Genomic DNA, 22,063 nt, shown 5'->3' with positions numbered 1-22,063 from the left:
TTGGCATAAATCCACTGGTTTCCACTTGATTTTAGTGTTTAAGTGTGAGTAGAGGCTGGAAAGTCATGTTTGGGCACCCCAGTATTCACAAAAGTAATAATGTTTTATAATCGATTTTTTTGTTCAAAATTCTATTACAGAACTTGGTTTATTCAAGTACGTATTTATCAACAATAATCCACAAAAGGTTGATGTATACATTCATGATGAGAACTTTAAATTTCCATAAAGCACTTGAGTATTAAAAACATTACAATAGTATAGTAGCAACATAGTAATCCATGTCTCGCCGGTGTGTGCGGAAAACCAACTTCCACCTCGCCGGTGTGTACAAAATACCAAAACGTCGCCACCGACGAACCTTCAAATAGGGGGAAATGATAGAACTCAGACAATGCGAAAACACAATATGGGTGTTTCTGAATAATCTTTGAAAGTCGAAAAAGACTGGCGGAGATTCTCAAGAGAGCGGAGAGCGAAGAGCGACTTCGCAAAAGTGCAAAACTTTGAAAGAAGAAGACTCACACTGGAGAATCGAAAGAGTGACAGAGAATGGAGACCGAGTTCGCAAATGTGTTAAACTTTGAAAGAAGAAGACTTAATCTACCAAAAAGGGTTTCTGAATATTGTTTCTTTCCAAAAACGCCCTCCTAGACAAGCCGATTCCATTTAAAAATTAAGCCAATCATTTCGCGACATGTGGCGTTGTCAAATAGTTGGCAAAAGTTTGTTGTTAAAGAATCATTTTCCTAAAATAAAACACAAGGCAAAGGGGTGGGGTTATCTTAAAACAGGTCACATGCAGTAAAAAAAAAACTAATAATCAACAAAAAAAGATGAAAAACACAAATGCATAAAATAAAATTCAAACAACAACAAAACAAGAAAAGCTCAGTAAAAGAGTAGGAACGCAAAGATTAAAAACCAGGAATGTGTGTATAGTCCGAGGCCACGAGGATAGGGGTGCAGCAATGAATTTGTAGAGGTACGGTCCAAGCCCAAGGCCCATTTTTTCTCTCAGATCAAAATCCAAGTTTCTTCCTTCTTCTAGATTCACAATAGCGTCTCCACTTCAAACAAAAGAAGCCAAGAAAGCTGCCCTTACCCCTAATTCATCTCCTCTTCTTCAACACAAAACGGAAACCCCCCACTTTCTCATGGACAAACAAACACCAGGCCATGGTTTCGCCGACGCTCCCCTCCCACCAGTCGGAGCCATCGCCGATACCGCGTCGTTGATGCAGGTGACCGTCTCTACTTCGCCGTCGTCAGCCTTGGAGGTCGCTACCGATGCTACCAGCTCACCTTCCCCCTTCAAATGGGGTTCATCTTTTCCCAGGTTCACTACCGCGAATCGTGGCTCCTCGCCGATGCTGCCGCTCACCGCCACACCACAATGTCGTGACTGGGAATGCCTCCTCTGTATTGTGTTTTATGTCTTTGCATGGAAGTAGCCCTTAGGATTTTTGGTGGTTGATGGGTGAAGTCGAACAGGATGTTGAATTAGGCTTCTCTGTTTTTGTTTGTTTTTGTTTGAATGCAGGGGAAATAGGAGAGAAGTATGATAGGAAGGATGAAACTTAATATTTGACTGAGATAAGGATGGTGGAAGGGTGTTGGTAGTAGCCGTAAGTGTCAAGATGGCTATGGCGATGTGTGAATATGGATGATGGTTGATGATTGGGTATGGGGAGTCAAGACCTAGTTGAGAATCCAAGTAGTTGATGGTGGCTTGCGAGTAAAACAAGGGTTGGAGTAGGCAGAGGCTAGGAAAATGAGTGAATGAGGATGAAGGTTGGGGGAATGGTGGATTCTTGTGATGTGCTTGATGGAGGAAATTGGTTTCTCCCCTTAGCCTTGTTCACGCTTCAGATGAAGCTTAAAGTCAAAAGGATGGCCTGTCAAATGGTTGCTTCCTGCAACAGCCTCCTGTTTTGCTCCGTTCTGCTCCGCTAAGACAATGTAGATGCAGCATGCCGTGATGGAACCAAAAAGCCAAAACGCTAAAGTTGGCTAAAATTGGACTGACATTTTTATGTTTTGTTTCTTTTCTCTTTTTTGTATTTTTTTTAACATTTGACAGAATGAATTAAAGTAAAAGAACGTAAAAATAAAATAAAACAGACTAAAATAAAATAACTCTAAATAAATAAACAAAATTAGAATAACCAAGAACAAAATAAGAATAAATAAAATAAAACACAATAGAATAAAATAGAATAAAATACAATATAATATAATAAAATACAATGGCTCAAAATAATAAAATAACCTAAAATAAAAACAAAAATAACAATAACAGAACAACATGAAAAATAAATAAGATAAAATAAATTTCATTATTATTTATTTATTTACCCGGACGAAATTAGATATTGACACTACTGAAACATATATTATAATATATTGATGTTAGAATAACATATTATTTATATATATATATATATATATATATATATATATATATATATATATATATATATATATATATATATATATATTAAAATTTATTGAAGTTAAGAAAAATATACTTAAGTAATTCAAAGTTGATCATTTTCACTTAGAAAAAAAGGGATTCTTTTAGTTCTTATTATTTCGAGGGACATATAAACTTGTATAAGTCATTTTCTGGTGATCACCAATAACACTAAGTTGTTAAATATGACTCAATAAAGGGTGACAACTTGTTTTACTTTTTTTGAAATCATTTTATATATGTATATAAAAAAAGTTAAACAACATTAATACGCATAAGTTTAATACATTTTTATCAAAATATTTATAATGGTTGGAAGTCTTACATGACTAGAGATAAGGTTAATTTATAATATATATTTGGATGCAGACCTCACCTTACAAGCTAGTTTTATGGGGGTTGAGTTAGGCTTAAAGTCCACTTCTTAACATGGTATCAGAGCTATCCTAGCGAGATTTGTGTGGGCATATTGTTCCACCCGCTATCGGACCATCCATTAATATTTAGTCTCATGCTCAAGGTGATGTCTATACCTCGGCGTGAGGGTGTGTGTTGAAAGTCACATATCGACTACAAATAAGGTTAATTTATAATATATATTTGGATATTGTTTAATATTTTTCTTTAATTTTTCTCTTACGGGTCTTATTATTTATTAAAAAGAGTCAATTTGATCATTCTATATTATTTTTTAAAAAGAAAAATGTATGTATCAAGATGAAAAATGTTTTCATCATTCATCCTCAATCATTAACATTTATCTAACAAAATGAACTACATTAATTTCTTTTAATAAATATTAGTATACCACATTAAATGAACAAAATTAAAGAAATACATTTAACAATTGTTACAAGAGACTTTAAAAAGATATTAAACCATATATATTTAATTTTACAACTTGTAAAAAAAGACAAATACACAATTATCGGAGGAATAGAATATTTTTCTTAGTTACAATTGTTAATCTAAGTGACTAAATTTATAGACCATGATTGTTCATAGTATACGAAGCAGTGAGAGTGTGTGACTTGTTAGAAATAGAAAGAAACATGTAAAAGACATTTACTTAGGCTAGGTAGGAACTAAGACTACAAAGGTTCACTTTGCTATTGTTAGCCTCAGTTAACATCTTGGAGTTGTAAAACATAACAAACTATGAAGTGAAGTTAACTACACGCAATTCACATCCCTGTAAACAAGAGAAAACACCAAAATCTTTCTATAAATTTACTTTTTGTATAAAAAAAATATGAAGGATTTTATTCACTTAGTTCTTCAAATATAAATATGTATAAGTAGATAAGCATAAGGTAATACTGTCCAGAAGAAAACAAATTGTCTAAATTTGTAGCAAAATGTTCATCAATTAAGTTATAAGACAACGGTTGAGAATCCAAGTGAGTCTAAATCCCACATTGGATAAAAATGAGAAAGTAAAGTATTATATAAAAATGAAAGACTCATTAACTCATTGTCTTAAGGTTTTAGGTAAAGAGTAATGTCAATGCCTTATGTGATTAGGTTCAGATATTATTGATGTTTGTGTTTTTTCAATGAACCTTCTCCTCAATCGACACAGCTAACAACGACACCATATATATCAAGTACCACTATCTTATAAGACAACACAATTTTATAACTTGTAAAGAAGACAAATCACACTATTCTAAAATAAATAAGGAGAATCAATAATTACATTTAAGTTGGGAAATATTGTCCACTAACAAAAATAGAAAAATCCATTACCCCTGTTTCAATAACTTAAAAGTCTCAGGTAGTTATCATGTTCTATTTTAATGATAAATGTATGAATTTTTTTTTACAACAAATATAGTTACTATAAGTGGGACTTTTTCCTTTTGGGTGTAGGACCGGTGGATGATTAAAATAAGAGAGAATTATTACATTAGACAATGTAATTCTATGGGATATTGAATGTTGTAAGTATTGTTTAATGTTATTATAGAAAGAAGTATATATTTTGACGAGAGTTTGAAGTAGTAGTCGATTTGATTAAATTTAGAATATTTGTTTTTCTTAAATTTTTGTTGTTTATTTTTTTAACTGAATAATATGATTGTTAATTAATAAATTGGTTTAAACCCTCATTTAGTCCACATATTTGTGTGTCAATCTCAAGTGGATCATCGTGTTTTTTTCGGTATCAATCAGGTCCTTAAACTTGTTAAAATGAGTCAATTAAACCCTCTCCGTTAATTTATCAGTAACGCCGTTTGCCTGTGCTGAGCTGTAAACAGATAATGAGCTCAGTTTAAATTATTTAAATACGTGGATAATAGTTTTATGAAAAAAACTATATATGTGACAGGAAATGAGGGAAGTAGTGATATAGTTTTTTTCTATTATTCGCGTATTTAAATAATTTGAACTCAGCTCATTATCTGTTTACAGCTTAGCACAGGCAAAGGGAGTTACTGATAAATTAACAGAAAGGGCTTAATTGTCTCATTTTAACAAGTTTAAGGATCCGATTGAGACTGAAAAAAAAAATGATGACCCACTTGAGATTGACACACAAATATGATGACCAAATGAGGGTTTAAACCTAATGAATTTTATTTTATTTCATCATCTATTTAGTTGTCATTATATATAATTTTATAATTTTATTATAATAATAAATAAATTTATTTTATGTTATTTTATTAATTTTATTTTATTGTTTTTCACTTTCTTTTTAAGTTTGTCGCATTTCATCATATCAAATTTCAAATTGAAGCTATCAAATCTTGTAGCCTACTGTGCCACTCATTGTAACGAGACCTTTGGCCTTTTTATCTGAAACCCCCTCAAACCAGAAGAAGCCTCCATAAGTGCTACCTTCGCAGTCACACGAGGTGCTAGTTCATGTTGCTATCCCAAAAAAATCGATTTTCATTCCCTATTACTTTTGTTCTTCCTCACCAAGCTTTAAATTCTTCTCTAGAAAAATCTTATTTATTCCTAAACCTTGATTCTCTATTTATAATAACTCTGATTTATCACCGTTTATGACAAACCATGACTCGTCTTCAACAGACTTTGAGAGGTTGGTTTTGCGAAAAAGTGATGCACGACGATTGTTTTTGCAGATTAACAAGCAGTTGCGTAAAATCAGTAAAATCTTTTTGGACTTCTCTGTCATGACTAGTCTGTCATTATACCTTTTAGGACTGGTCTAGATAGTAAAATCAGTAAAATCTATTATGGAAGTGATATTGGCTTCATAAATTGAGTTTTTAGTACATTTTAGAGGATTTAGGTATTTGAGAATTGAAAGTAGGATAGTTGGGATGAAACTGAAGTATTTGGGTATATTATGTAGTGTATTAAGACTTGCCCATGCTGCTAGATTGCTGATATTGAGTGTTGCAAGCAATAGAATTGAGTTTAGGCACTTTTAAATTATTGAATTGGTTTGGTACATCTAATTCTTATCCAAATGAGCATTGCAATACTTTACTTTCATTTATAAACATGTTTTCGTATCAATATTAGTCTTACAGATTCTAAATTGATCATTTGATATTTCTAAAATGCACCAAAATCAGAAAAATTAGGTTGTTGTAAAAAACTAATAAGAATAATCGATTATCTCACTTGATAATCGATTTTATTCCAGTCAGAGGATCATATTTTCTTCAAAACTTAAGGCAATGTGATAATCGATTATTGTCGTCCAAAAATCATCCAAGGCAGTTTTAGGTGGTTTTCGGGATTTCGAGTACTAGTTTTAGACGTTTTGGATCCTTCCGGAGCTGCTGGTGAGGGTTTCAAAGTTGTTTTCCTTACCTAAATATGAGTATTAAGATTCCATGAAGAAATTGTGTTATTGTGTGATTTCTATTGACTTGTATGAGTGTTTCTATTTGTTTAATGTATGATTAGTAGTCTCATGTATTAGTGTACTATGTGAATGTGAAGTGATCTCAATGGTTTCAAATGTATGGAAGAGAGTTCTAAGGAGGAACTTCTCAGTGGTGGTTTCAAGTATCATTAGTATGAATGCAAGAAGCTCAGTGTTGGGGGTTATCCTAACACTCTAATGGTCTTTCATTCTCAAATAGAGAAGATTAACATATGTGGTGAGAGTAGCAGAAGGTCTTAGTCTTGGGTGCTTCCAGTATGATCCAAGGCATGGAACAGACTAACCTTATGAGTGTGGTAGGGTGAAACCTATTGACAATGACTTTGCAAAGCAGTAGAAGCCACCACAAGTGCACAACCCGCCACAGCTCGACATTCATTCTAAGTTTGGATAGTGCAGTTTAAAGTATGGTGATGTGTAAAGTGTTTGGTTGGTTAAATTGTGTTATATGTATCATCTGTGGAATGTTTAAAATACTTAAATATATTATGAAATGTTTTGTATCACTAGCTTACCATTGTTTTCGTCTTTTGTCTGTCTGTGTATTATTTTTTCTTTTGCAATGATTACCTTAGTCGGTGTGAACTTAGGAAGGAGATATCTTTTCAGTTCAATCAACAGTTGGTTGAGAGAGAAGCAACAAGATAGATAGTTCTTACTCTTCAAGGGTAAAATCTTCTGCTCTATTAGTCTCATATTCCTTTTAAGTTATCAAGTGTGTACGTTTTATTTTATTAGTTTTATACTATTAAAATGAAATGTTACAATGACATTTTTCAACATCTTTCTTCTCTTCTTCTTACCTTTAAAAATAACCTATCATATTAAACCAAAATTTGTCGGTCCAAAGAATTTATGAATTTATTGAAATTTTATATATCAAAAATAAAAATTATAATTACTAACAAATATTATTGAGACTATTACTTTTAATAAAAATATTTATTAATAATAACATTTACAATTTATCGACAAATTATTCAAATAATTTTAAGTTGAATTTCCTATAATAAAATTTTATAAAAATAAAATTTTATAGATTTTATTAATAATTTTCTCCAATTTGAAAACAAAAATTTTGTTTGTTATGGTGCGAGCCCATTTCTTGAAAGCTAATGGACTCGGGTCAAACAAGAGATATGTAAATGAAGTCATTTAAAATTGCGCGGTAACCCGAGATAGAGGGAGATGAAGAACACATGGAACCAACCAAACAAACCAGATGAAATAAAAGAAGAATCTATGTAAATACGAAAAACACAACCTACGTGTCTCTTTTCCTAAAAAACCATGCAACAGAGAGATAGTAGGGCTCACAATGGATGATTTTCTAATGGCCATCATCTTTTCCTCTCTCTCATCCATCTCAATGCGTTGCATCGAGCTGGCAATTCTTCGCAGAACTTGCGCAGTTCGACGAATCCAGGTTTACCATTCAATGCTGGAGCATAGCACAATCCATGTTCTTGTTTCCTTCTCGTATTCTCAAATTTTGGTTTTCCAGAACCTGTTTCGATTCCCTTCACTTTACCTCCGTTTTTCTGCTAAGAAGGGAGGACAAGGGGTTTCAATTCTCTTGCCATTCTGAGAATACACGCACATATTGTATATATATAGATAGATAATAAGATGAGTACAGAAAAAACCGACGTCAACGATGGTTCTTCTTCTCCATCACCTAAGAAAGATAAAACCAAACAAAATATTCATCAAGACAAGGATTCACCTCCATCAACAAACTCTTCTGATTCATATTCAGTTTCTCCTGATTCAGATTCTCCGGATTCAGATTCTCCGGATTCCAAAGATTCTCCGGATGCGAAAGATTCTCCGGATTCGAAAGATTCCCCGAATTCAGATTCTCCGGATTCCAAAGATTCTCCGGATTCCAAAGATTCTCCGGATTCCAAAGATTCTCCGAATTCAGATTCTCCGAATTCAGATTCTCCGAGTTCAGATTCTCCGAATTCAGATTCTCCGGATTCGGATTCTCCAAAGAGTCATCCGTCTAAGTCACCACCGTCTCCGCCACCTCCATCCAAAACTTCATCCCCATCTTCATCGCCTTCGCCGTCATCTAAAGGTTTAAGTCCATCACCACCATCACCGTCATCTAAAGATTCAAGTCCATCACAACCACGACCGTCATCTGAAGATTCAAATCCATCATCACAATCTCAGTCATCTAAAGATTCAAGTCCATCTCCGCCCCTTCAATTGTTAGCATCGCCTCCACCACCCTCGCCATCGCCCTCTTCACCACCACCAAGTTCGCCTCCACATTCCCCGCCACCCCCTTCGCGCCAACAGTCACCCCCACCACCTCCGCGTCCGCGTTCCTTGCCATCCCCTTTGCCCCAACCTTCCCTGCCACCCCCTTCGCCCCAACCTTCCCTGCCACCCCCTTCGCCCCAACCTTCCCCGCCTCCCCCATTGCTCCCACCTTGGTCACCGCCACCAAATCGACTGCCAGAGCAAAATGACAATTCTTCCCCGCCACCACCATCAACACAGTTCCATGCTCCACCTCCCCTTTCTTGGCAAACTGCAGTCATGAATGATTCAAAAGGGGGAACTTCTAGGAATTCAAATTCAACAGGATCAAGCCCCCCGATCAATCATGACGTTAGTTCCGAAGCAAACTCAACGGTTTCTTCTCTCGCCCCCTCTTCCAGTGATAATTCAGAAAAATATGTTGCCTATACAGTCGCCGGACTTTTAGCTGTTGCCTTGGTTGCTATAGCTGTAGCTATTGCTTTGGCGTTTAAGAGGAAGAAATCGAGTGATGATTCTAACGGTGCACCCTACATGCCGCCCCTTGATATTCAAGTCAAATCAGGTAAAATATTTGTAGTGAGGAAAAAAAAACTTGGATTCATTTAACAGGTGTTGTTGCTGCCGTTCTTTCATAAAAAAGTTGTCACTTTTTATCTTAACTATTGTTGAATGTGATTAATGAAGATAAAATGCAGTGTTTTTTTTTTCTAATATAACAACAATGGAATTTCAACAAGATTTTATAGACCAGTCAAGTTTCTTTTCAAGGGAAGATTATCTGATTGCCTGAAAGAAAGTATATCATAATCTTAACTAATTTACGGGTGATAAAATGTTATTAATTTGTAATTTTAAAATTTGTCACATAGATATTGACTGTGATGATGAATATGTGTTACTCCAAGAATGCTAAATAATTCTTCCGGCGGATGACTAAAACATAATATCAACAAAAACATAATATCTTCCACTTGCTTGTGTTTTACTAAAAGTTTTCATACCAATCAACATTCCTCTTTACTTAATCACTGCCTTGCTACATTTGATGCTGATTGTGTTGGCCATCAGGTGCTAATGGGCATTACTATGTACAGCAGCCTTCCCTTGCAAACAACTATTCAAATGGGAATGCGAAAGTGAACCATTTTGGATCTTCTTTAGACTTGGCTCAGCCCACAAATGGTCCCATGATTTTCACCTATGACATGGTTATGGAAATAACAAACGCATTTTCTAGTAAAAATGTTATAGGGGAAGGAGGCTTTGGATGTGTTTACAAAGGTTGCCTGCCAGATGGAAAAATAGTTGCAGTAAAGCAGCTTAGGGCTGGCAGTGGGCAGGGAGAAAGGGAATTCAAGGCTGAAGTGGATATCATTAGCCGAGTACATCATCGATATTTGGTGTCATTAGTTGGTTATTGCGTGTCTGAACAGCAAAGAATTCTTATCTATCAATATGTTCCTAATGGAACACTCCATCATCACTTGCATGGTAACGTGAGTTTCCCTTGATTTTTCGTTCAAAAATATGATGGACTTCATGTTTTATCTGTGTTTCATTTGATTCTCATTATGTGTATTATTAAGGAAGTGGAATGCCAGTGTTGGATTGGGTCAAAAGGCTAAAGATTGCAATAGGCGCTGCTAAGGGCCTTGCATATCTTCACGAGGACTGTAAGTATATCTGCACTTATTTTCATCTTACAAGTATTTACATATAGAGAAGTTTATGTAAATAAGGCCTATATATTCTTCCAGCCTTTGTTTAATTTTAGGCTGGCCCTAACAATTTATATCTGATATCCTTGTCATCCGAGTCATGATTTTCTGTTATATGAAGACATTTCTAGCAACTCTTTTTCATGTAATTCTCGGCCACCAGTTCATTAGTGTTTTCAATCATGTCGTTATCATCTCATCCCTTAGCCGTGCGTGCGATGTTTCATGAAAGTTATCAGAAGATAAGAGATGCACCGGTGTAGAATTTTGTTTCTAAAGCAGAGAACTTTCCTAAATTACAAGTTACCATACAAAATTACTTTTGAATCATGCTAACGTTATCAATACCATTTCGTGCTTCAAGAAATCTGCGTTACTTCTGTGTAACTCTGTCTATTTATGCTTTATTATTTTAAGGAAATATGAATATTGACTATGCTTTGCTGCTTTTAACATAATCTTCAAGTACTAGTGTAGGGAAAACTAGAATCATAGCTAAATTTTAGGTGGGAGGTTTACAGCTATACAAATTCTAACAGATACAAAGTAGACTTTTAGAAGAGGAAGCATATTTAACCTTTTTGTGTGCATAACTAAGGAACTAATATCATATTTTGTCACTATCAATTTTTCATTTCTATGAATAACTAAAGTATTCTATATATCTCTAGGCAGCCAAAAGATAATTCACCGAGATATTAAGTCAGCAAACATACTCTTGGATGATGCTTTTGAGGCAAAGGTATGCATACATTTTGTTGGCATGAGCTATTATGACATTAACATGTTCTTCGTGACACATTAATTCTCTCTGAGTGCAAAGTTGGGACGCTAATCCACCGTTGTTCTGATATAGGTTGCAGATTTTGGACTTGCTAGGCTAGCTGATGCTGCCAATAGCCACGTATCAACTAGGGTTATGGGGACCTTTGGGTGTGTTTCCTATGCCTTATACATAACCAAATGATACTAATGTATGTATATAATCATGGAGGATTGAGATGAGACTTACCGTCAAAAGAAATGCATTTCTACTTTGAAGAGGCAAAATTTGCTTGAAAAATAACATTTCACCAAAGTTTTGGATTTTGGTCTTGTGGAACAAATCTTCCTTAGTTGATTTTGTTGGTTAGCGATTACAACTTCACTATTTATTGGTGTTACTCTAGAAATAAGGTAGATCTCTAATTAAATGAAACTGATTTGGGAAGTTTTGAAAACATTTTGTTAACCATGGAATCTAGTGAAAAGGATTAGTCCAACCAAGATTTGAATATCCATGGAAGAGATGCTTTAGTGTCCAAATATACTTTGTTTATTTGCATCCGAAGAGTGATACTTGTAAGAATAACAACATAGTTTTGAAATTTTAAGGTTTTTTTCTCCCAGGAAATGCCTTATCTGGAATCCACCCAATTCAATGATAACACCCGAACTCATTTCTGGCTTCAATTTTCAGGTACATGGCTCCAGAATATGCAACAAGTGGAAAATTAACCGACAGATCAGATGTTTACTCATTTGGGGTTGTCCTCCTTGAGCTTGTTACAGGAAGGAAACCCGTTGATCAAACTCGGCCAATTGGAGATGAGAGTTTGGTTGAGTGGGTAAGAATATACATTCTACTTATTATTTAAATGTAATATTAATCTCTAGTTTCTCTTAGTCAGTGAGTATAAAACCTGAAACTGAGTTGAAGACAGGTTGTATTCACAAAAAGGAAACTGATGTCAATTATACTGGCTGCCATGGATGTAGATTATTAGATTGCATTGTTCTAACTGAACCATGTAAAATTTATGGTGTTGTTTCTTTCTTGTTTCTGCGTTTTCCTGTGTTCTTGCTGAGAGTGTTATCTTCAATTCCTCAAGACTAATTACAAAAGCATTTTATTCTTTTATTGTTAAAAACGGTATTTTTATTCATTTCTTGAAAGAACTTAGAAAAAACCATTATTTCCACAAAACTAATTGTTCTTAAACAAATATGAGCCAATACAAATAGGTGTAACCCCTAGAGAGCATGAAACACTCATTTCTCTTTTTCAAGTTCCTTCCTTTCCTTATTTCTCTACTTTCCTTTTGATGAGTACTAGAGACCGTAGTAGAACAGTGCAGTCATATGTTTTGTGAATGAAATTAATAGTTATAACAGTCCACTCTATAATAAACCAAACTATGTGTTTTGTCACAAGTTACTGATGACTCTGGTTATTCTATTTCTTAATCCTGTGTCTACAGGCTCGTCCACTTCTCCTTCGTGCAATGGAGACACGTAATTTTAGTGAATTAGTAGATCCAAGACTTGAAAAACGCTTTGTGGAGAGTGAAATGTCCAGAATGGTTGAGGCAGCTGCAGCTTGTGTTCGCCACTCAGCTCCTAAACGGCCTCGTATGTTTCAGGTGATAACAGTACCAAACAGTTATGTTTTGCCTCCCTCTGGTTTTTAAGTTTGTGCTTGTTTTTATTTAACGTGTCCATCTTTATAACAGTTCAATCTTACCTTGTTTAAGCCATGTACTATTAGATTCTTCACCCGATGGATAGTTAGTTATATATCAGGCAATCTGCTATGACAGTTGTATTTGCATGAAACATTGATGTGAACTGTATATAGCAGCTAATGTTAAGTTTTTGGTCTTTTAACATTTGATGCTTTGAGCATATTTACTAATGTTGATCATGGTTGCTGTAGGTGGTAAGAGCCTTGGATACTGGAGACGAAAAATGTGATCTTTCTAATGGGGTGAAATATGGTCAGAGCACAGTTTATGATTCTGGCCAATATGATAAAGATATAATGGTATTCAGAAGAATGGCGAATGGCACCTTTTTTGATTCTGATTTTAACACGTATAATAGTGAATATAGTCTTTCAAAACAGACGTCGGGAGGATCCGAGCAAAACTTGATGCAGCTTAGTTCTAGTGACGAATCAGACTCTACAGCTATCAACTGGAATATGAACAGTCCTGAAATAAAACGGTGATTGAGGAAAGTACACATAGCAGTGCAGTGATGAATAATGAGCATTGACATTGTGGAGTTAAAGGCTGCTGCTTTTAAGTCAATTCAATACCAAATTCACATTGCATGATCATCATACCACAAGCCGTGAATGTTTCTGGTTTTACACGAATTTGAACTTTGGCCTGTTTCCAATCCTGTATATATTGAAGCTTCACTAAACCCTTTTCTCTGTCTAATTTTTGCTCTATTTTGTTTCCCCTTTCTTTAATATGGGGGGATGTTGGCAGCGTGTAAAAGGATAAGGATGTTGGCAGCTTGTAAAAAGATAAGTTTGTTAAGGTCATCTTTTTAATAATAATTATCAGTAGATGTGTTTCTTATTCATGTTGGTTTCTCATCTGTGGTACTATGGTATTGAAAAACAACCAGTTCAAAATTTACTTGAATATATTTCTGCAACCATATGTGGCCACCACAATCCAGAAAATATGATAAGTTACTAAACACAGAATATAACTTTGCCTAGAAAAATGGAAATACCATTTACGCTTGCAGGGCAACTTCTATGAAGTTGTGGTACATTTTTTATTTGCAGTCAATAACTAAGTCCTCAGCTAACATGTGAACTTTCAACTTTGCTCTGAATTGGTGGCTTTGCTGATAATTGTCATTCAAGTGCTTTATTTCTCACGGTTGAATAAAATTTCCGTATACCGGGTGTACAAACTTTGAAAGGGTGCTGTTCTTCAACTCATTCATATCCCCACCATTTTTCTGAGCTTGTTACCTACTTTGTCTATCATCACTTGTCTTTTGTATTAAATACTCTTTCAGTTTAGTGGGGTGAATATCCTTCTTGGTTGCCTGTAGAACAGAATTTAATCTCATTGCATATAAAGGAGACCTATGAACTGAAGTTGTGAAGGGGAACTATGAGAGACTGTGATTAATGTGTTGGGATAGAAGGATGAATGCTTTCAGATAATAGTAGTTCTAATCAACCTAATTTTTCAAAATGAGGCAGGTTACATTTTTTTCCATGACTTAAATCTTTTTTACTCTTTGGTCCCTCCCGTACTTGTCTAATCCCTGAATATAAGATTGTAGCAGTAGATCCATGTCTAATTCATAAACCTAAACAGTAATATGATAAGTGTTTGGAGTGGAACTGAAAGTTCTGAGCGGAATTACCAAAAAATTATCTTATTTGTGGGGCTCTATATATCAAGCAAATTAATGCACTTTTCTATGAATGATTATATTCTTACCTTAACCGTCAGAATGTTAAGGACTTTATCATCAAATGTCGTCATATTGGCACTAGTCACCTGAAGTCCAATTGAGTGTATAGATTCTATCAACTTTGAGAATCTACCTTGCTTCTGCTCACAGTTTAATTTAATTAAGAAATCTTTCTTGCCAATGTAGTGCACTTCTGCTTGTACCTGTTAACAGGTTAAGAAATTATATATCTTAATTAAGTCACTGATAAGACGTATAGAAACTTAGTTTTATCTAGGAATTGGAGAAAAAAACTACTAAGTTATGAAAAGTCTTTGTACTTCCATCTGCATCTTTTTAGTGCAATCAGAAGAACTTTGATTAAGAGTGTTACTTCTGGTTCCTTCTTGTTCTTTGTCAGCTGTCTTCCTCAATTTTGGTGTGTTCATACAGTCCTGAACTTCCAAAGCACTGCCTTCGTTTTTTAGTTCATTCACTTGTGCTTGTAATTCCTTTATATAGTCAACTGCATCTGCAAGAATTGCAGCTCTATCCATCTGTCAAAATTTGATGGATCAGATACTAGGCAAAATTGAGGATGCAAACCATTATAAATAGGCCTTTTAAGTTATGCAGTTTATCTACCTTGGTTATCTTTGGGACTAGAGACCGCAGAGTAAAAAGCCCTTTTTTAATCTTGTTCCTCCTATTTCTCTCAGTGACAAGATTTTTAGCTTGGTACCTTTCCTTCTGAGGCTCCTTGACCAGTTTTGATTTATCTTCTTCCCCATAGCTGCAATGAGAACTCAAACCTCTCTGCTGCTTCCCTGAAGTTTTACTGTACTTGGGCATTTTAGTTTTGGAGATGGGAGACATTTTAGTTGATTGTTTAAGACATTCGTCTGGAATCAAACCAACAAATTTTGAATCAAACGATGGTTCTTCAGTGGAAGGATTAGAACCCCTTGGGGGTCCTTCAATGCTAGGATGTGAGTTGCACTGTTTTGTTGCAGGCTGATGGACACTAGGAGTTAAAGTTGCTGACATGTGTGGTAGCCACCAATGTGAGTACTGTTCCCTTAATGGCAGATGTTCAATGATGTTCAGACTGGTGTAGCTCTGTGCAGATATGGCCTCTTGCTTCAAAGAGACACAGCCATGTGCTGTTATGAACTCTATGATATTCATATCCATTGGAATCTGACAAAGATGGATACTTTGTTAACACAAGAGTTTTCAAACAGAGATGTTGTCAACAAGTATCAGAATTTATATTCTACCAGTTTCTCAGTGAAGAGCTCAATAAGACCACCAACAATAGGGATCAAAACTTGGGTTCCAATTGAATCCTGTCAAAAACAGTGAGATTTTTAGTTTATGATCTTATTATTTATGGTGAGCAAACCATCAACAGTCTCCCTTAAAATATGTCATATATCTGCAAATATCCATGACAAATTAACAAACAAAGCAATGGACAATTTATCTGCTAGTATCCATGACATTTTATGACATGTGATAAAGTTAACTCAGAAAAATCATTTGGTACTTAATCAGATTAAGGTAAGAACAGAATTTCCATGGCCATCATAAAACATAAGAGACTACTTTCATTGTGGCTTTACAAACACTTCACAAATATAAAACCGTATCCACTATCTAATAGAAAGTTTCAAGCTATAATAGAAGTGTGACCACATGAAAAAAAAGAGAAAAATTCTTTTTATCAGGTAAAAAACAATGAATACCTTGTTAAGCCATCTTGATTGTTGTGATATGGCAACTTCTCCATGCACACTGAAATTTGTAAACAGAAAATTACATTACATTCATACTTTTATATACATGTGTACATAGTTTGTATAATTAAAACAGACACACAAACACAGAGAGATGATCACAAGTGATAACAGTCAGAATGAGTGAGAGAGAGAGACCCAGAATAGAGAGACAATGCTAAAGGAAGCTGAGCAAGAGCCTCACAAGCCTTTGTTCTAACATGATGCTGAAGATATTTATCCCTGCAAATGGGAGCTAAGTGGCATTCTTCACCCTTTTCCTCTTTGGACTCCACACAAATGTTCACACTGCAACTCCCTCTACAACAGCAACCAATCCACTCAATAAACCTGCACAGGGATCAAAATGTATTAAACACCTGATTTCCACATGGATGAAAAAATGACTTCTTTAAAAGTACCTAGTTGGGTCATCCCCATATTTCCAAACAACTACATAATCCCAAACATTGGTCTCTACAAGGGGTCTAAGCCACTCTACTACACCAAGACCTCTCATTTTCACCTAAGAATGCAACTTTGCATATGTTTTCCTTACATAGACCATTTGGTGGCACCTTTATAACAGTCTCCCAAATTGAAGCACATGGTAGCCGACAAGTTCTTATCAGCTGCGGAGTGGTGTATCATTGTTATCAGTAGCATATCTCTGACAGTGGGAATCTTGTACCTGCCAGTGAAAGAGGCCAGAAGCTGTTTTTGACTAACTAACCCTGGCTACCACCACTACAAAATAACCATTTTCAACAAGTTGCATTGAAAGCAACCCATAACTGAACAATCATTAGATACCTTTTATTAATATTTACATTTTCACTTTCCTTTTTTTCATATATTTAATATTATTATATTATTATCATTTCAAATTATTACAGCTTAATTGTGGCCATTCCTTTTACTCATAATTTTTTGTTCAATCGTTGACAATTTAGTTATAATTCATCCTCAAAGAGTTCATAAGTTAAGAAAAGTAATTCCTTTCTTTGCACACCAAATAATGACTCTTTCCTTTAATGAACCTTTCTTTCATCTTTAACAATTATATTAAAGGATGAATCTACATAATTACATATACTAAATAATTATAATGAAAAATAATTTTGAAAAGTTATTGATGAGTTATAAGTAAATTTCAGTGAGTTGAGTTCACTTCATATTTAAAAAAAAAAACATATTTTTTAAATCTCATTTATGTTAAATTCATGATAAATCAAGTTATCTAACCCATTTTAACATGTCTTAATAGAAAAAAAAAATTTAAGAGCAATGTGAATCATATATACAAATATTGGGTGTAAGAAAAAAATTATCCAAGTTCTTTCTAGGAATTAAGGCAGCACACAACTATCATGCTAGAAAAGTTTTCTCCAACTTAAGAAACAAAGTGATTGTTGTACAATATTTATTAAATAAAACTATCTATAACTAGATGTTTTGTTTTAGTTTACTCATATTATTACCGATCTTATCATAGACACAACTCATTTAAGTGATTTTTATTATTGTATAAAATACCAAGGACCTCATTTTATCATAGAGGTTAATAAAAATATATTTTTTTTTATAATTTTGTATAAACTTTAGTAATTTTTTTATTTTAAAAATTATCACCATACTTAATGTTTTGGATGTGGGGTCGAGAATTACTCTATCATACTTTCCCGTTAATTTTTTAAGATTATCTTGAGTCTCCGTTATAATAATACTTAGTCTTTCTCTTTCAGTCTCCAAACTGAGCAGGTGCGTACTTGTCAAAGACGCTTTGTCGCTCAAGTTAGTTAAACGTGTCTGATCGGTTATCACAATAAAGTCTTAAATTCGCAATAAATGCAATCACTTTCCTTCTTACTTTACCTCTGTATTGATAGGTTTCGAAATAGGCTTTTAATTAGAGTTGGCCTAATCACAGTCAAAAAATCAATAAATGTGTTTTACCTGTTTTTACTTGTAAACATGTTCGATTCATGGTAATGAGCTTAACAATAGAATCAATGATCGGCTCAATGAAAAGTCGTCTGGTCTATAGAAACATAAAGCCTCTTCAACGTTCTTGGAAACGTTGACCGAGCAGTTAACCTTGGAAGTGTTGATGAGAAAGTCATACGATATATTTAATATTTTTAATTATATTTTTTATTACATAAAAATAAAGTTGGATACACATGGATATATGTATAGGTTTCCATTACTATATATAAACGGGTTCAATTATGATAACATGATTTACTCATTCTTGAAAACAACTAAAATAGAATGTAAAATTATAAATTATAATTGAAATTTTGTGAAAATTATGGTGTATTTAATTTTTGTACAATAACCACTTCTCATTTCCAAACAAATCGTTTTAAAAGTAAAGTTTTTTTTATCTATTTTAATTGTTTTGGATAAAATTTTCACTTTTTAAATATAATTTAAATTTCCTTCAAGTATTGAGATTTTTTTAAACTTATGATGTAAGAACCTAGAAAATAGAGTAATAGAATAGATAAGTGGATTAAAATAATGAGACGAGCGTCTTACTTTTAAAATAATCGTATAATATAGATATAACTTACTAAAGCTCGGTTCATTATCTAAATCACTTCATCTCTCTAAAACCTCCGTTCTCTACTCGTTCTGTGCCTTCTCTCTAGCTTTCCTTCTTACTGAGTTGTCAGATTGACGATCAGGAGGTGCCCAGACGTCCACGGCGTAGAGGGCTACACAATTGACTGATTGATTTCTCGATTCTAGTTGGTAAGTTGTTCTTCCCTTTTTCTTCGTTGTTTTTGAACCTATACCATGAAATCTCTGCTGGTTGCATGTGTCTTGTGCGTTCTCTCTTCTATTGTCTATCCAATTCTAGCTCTAAGAGTTGTTCTTGATCACCAATTGGTGACTTGTAGGGTTCTGTTGAGTTTCCTTGCGGTGTAAGGTACTATCGAGGTGATCCAGTGAGCTGGGCTGTGAATCTTTGAGGTAAGGGGAGCTAGATTTCTGTTTGAATTAGTTGTTTGATATGTGTGTGTATTGAATTCTGCATTTTGTTGCTATTTGAGCTGAAATATAGTTCTTGTATAGGTTAAATCTTGTATTCTTTGAATGTCTAACGATGAAACTGTGAAAGGTTGTTTGTGAATTGATTAGAGGTGAGGTGCAACTGTAATTGAGTATGCTAGATGAATGTATTCTGTTATAATAGCTATTATGTTGAAAGTTAAGTGAATTGGTAGTGTTTTAGGTCATTTTAGAGGAAGTGAGGTAGTGAATTTGAGAATTAGAGGTCAAGGGCTCATTTGGTCTGTTGAGGCAGTGTAGGTAAGTCATTTGTGACTTGTTTGAGTCGTTTAAATGGTTAAAAACATGTGCAAAGTGGTAAAATTGAATTTGGGTCTTTAAGTTGAGGAATTGAATGTTTTAGAGTAGGAAGTGGTTCATAATCACTTTAGATTGGTGGTAGGCAATTTAGGATCACTTAGATAAGTCTAATTAGGTATAAAATACAATTTAGGGGTGTTAGAAGTTGGGTAAAATAGTTAGAATTTGTATTTTGTGGTTGAGTTGCATAAATCTGTAGAATTTCATTCTACAAATTATGCAGACTCGCTGTGCGAATAGTCTCGCATAGCAAGTCGCTATGGCGAGTTGCTCTCTGTCAAGGGCATTCGCACAGCGAATTGGTGCGTTGTGCGAATGACTTGAGAGGTTGTTCTCTGTCTGAACATTCCCACAACGAGTTTGGGCGTTGTGCGAATGGGGAGGGTTTCTCTCTGTCTAGTGATTCGCATGGCGAATCAGGGCGTTATGCGCCTGGTTGGGGTTTGGAGTTACTTCTAATTTTATTCGAAGAGCGAACAGGGTCACATAGCGAGTAGTTTGGGAAGGTTGGTCTCTGTCTGGACTTTCGCATAGTGACCTGGAGGTGCTATGCAAGAGGTTGAGGTCTGGTACCTCTACGAGTTAATTCATATAGCGAGACAAGTCGCTATGCGAGGGACTCCTAGTTTCACCTTGCGAATTGGGTGCGTAGAGCGAAAGGTTTGAAATAGTTGCTCTTTAATTACTTTGTTTTGAGTTTGATTAAATTACTTGTGGTATGTGGTATGAATTATTTTTTAAGGTGTATGTCTGTATATAATTGAGAAGTATTGTGAATTCAATTACAAATAAAAGTATGTGATTCAAAGGGGTGAATGTAAGTTTCATTGTAGAATCTCTTGGTGAGATTACAGGTTGTTTAGAATGAATGCAGGAGCTCAGTCTTGGGGGTTATCCTAAAACTCCAATGGTTTTTCATTCTCAAGTAGAGAGGATTGAACCATGTCGTGAGGAGTAGTAGGAGGTCTTAGTCTTGGGGGCTCCCAGTATGCCTCAAGGCCCGGAACAGACTAACCTCGTGAGTGTGGTAGGGTGAAACCCATTGGCAACGACTTTGCAAAGCAGTAGAGGTCACCACGAGTGCATGACCCGCCATAGGCAATCATTCTAAGTCCGTACAAGTCAAGTCTAGAATATAACATATTAGGATGTGCGATCTAGTATACTTTGTTGGGTGAACTTTGTATGTTATATGCTATTATAATTGTATGATCTTTGTATATCTAGCTCACCCTTCTACTTGTGTTTGTATGTTGTTCGTGTGGTGTTTTCTTTTGCAATGATCATCCATTTGGATGTGAGCAGAGGTAGACGAGGTGCCCCTGGAGCAGGCTTTGGAGGGTGATGACGCTGCTGTCTAGTTTAGTTAGGATTTTTGAGTTGTTTTGTATAGTTTTGAGATACGCTATTGACATACAAGTTTTAAAACTTATAGACATACTTTAAAACTGAATTTTACTCTTTTTAACCCTTAATTCAAAACTCACATACTAAAACCTCCATATTTTGACCAGAAATACCTACTACTCCACCTAGTTCTATATTCCTCCACTTTTCATCATAATCAACACAACTAAAACATCTCAACAACAAAATTTATCATACAATTATCAATTCCACACATAATCAGCAAGATACACCAACATCATTCCAGCAATAACCATCAATCCAAAACACTTAATACTTAATAATAATCAATTTTAACATAATCAACAACATGCATTAATTCCATACACCACCAAATATCATTTCATACTTAATAATTTAATTTTAAGAAAACACTAGCTTTCCTTACCTTTCTAGAAGACCAAGTCGTACTAGAGAACCCTATACCACTCTTATAGCTTAAAGAGCTCTATCTACATCTACAAACAACGGAAACATGATCAGGGTACGCCGTTATTACCACGGAAACATGATCAGGGTACGTCATTATTACCACTAATCAGTAAAGAACCTAGAAGAATACTCAAACCATACATGCAACAAAGCCAAACATCACATGCATTGGAAAATGTGAAACCAGAGAAAAGAATAGGAAACTAACTTACTCTTTTTTAGAAATTGATCGGGTAAACTTGAAGATCTCACCGTGAGGATCACATGGGCGACATCCGATCTTCAAATAGATGAACAAGGTACAAGAACCCTTAGAGAGAAGGCAGAGGACTCTAGAAATTTGGTTTCTAGAGAAATGGTATATTTTAAAATAATGAAACTCATTTATGAGAAATCCATTTATATTAAAACCTTTTAATAATAAAATAATCAAGTCTCGATATTTTTAAACTACTACCATCTTTAAAATATCATTTTGTAGGTCTTTAGACAAACAATCTCACATTCACTTCCTTTTGTCCTCAAATTCATT

The 22,063-nt window shown here is 34.6% G+C and overlaps 2 protein-coding genes across 2 annotated transcripts; one reads left to right on the top strand and one right to left on the bottom strand.

Moving 5' to 3' along the window:
* The first annotated feature begins 7,545 nt into the window (after positions 1 to 7,545).
* Positions 7,546 to 13,692, top strand: LOC108333800 (proline-rich receptor-like protein kinase PERK13). Its single transcript, XM_017569264.2, has 8 exons — positions 7,546 to 9,186; positions 9,693 to 10,115; positions 10,211 to 10,297; positions 11,014 to 11,084; positions 11,199 to 11,275; positions 11,802 to 11,949; positions 12,583 to 12,744; positions 13,038 to 13,692. The coding sequence occupies exons 1-8, from the start codon at positions 7,977 to 7,979 to the stop codon at positions 13,329 to 13,331; spliced, it is 2,472 nt and encodes an 823-aa protein (XP_017424753.1). The 5' UTR covers positions 7,546 to 7,976; the 3' UTR covers positions 13,332 to 13,692.
* Positions 13,693 to 13,799: 107 nt separating this feature from the next.
* LOC108327435 (transcription factor bHLH90) lies at positions 13,800 to 16,831 on the bottom strand. The gene is made up of 7 exons (XM_052871348.1): positions 16,734 to 16,831; positions 16,471 to 16,662; positions 16,282 to 16,330; positions 15,814 to 15,882; positions 15,179 to 15,733; positions 14,875 to 15,090; positions 13,800 to 14,757 (listed from the first exon to the last, which is right to left on the bottom strand). Exons 1-7 carry the CDS (start codon positions 16,829 to 16,831, stop codon positions 14,569 to 14,571), a joined length of 1,368 nt encoding a protein of 455 aa, XP_052727308.1. The 3' UTR covers positions 13,800 to 14,568.
* Between the last annotated feature and the right edge of the window lie 5,232 nt (positions 16,832 to 22,063).

The sequence above is a fragment of the Vigna angularis genome, chromosome 1, assembly GCF_016808095.1.
Source record: "Vigna angularis cultivar LongXiaoDou No.4 chromosome 1, ASM1680809v1, whole genome shotgun sequence".
In the NCBI taxonomy this organism is placed as follows: Eukaryota; Viridiplantae; Streptophyta; class Magnoliopsida; order Fabales; family Fabaceae; genus Vigna; species Vigna angularis.
The sequence above is the reverse complement of the archived record's forward strand: the minus strand, read 5'-3'. Positions and strand labels throughout refer to the sequence as shown.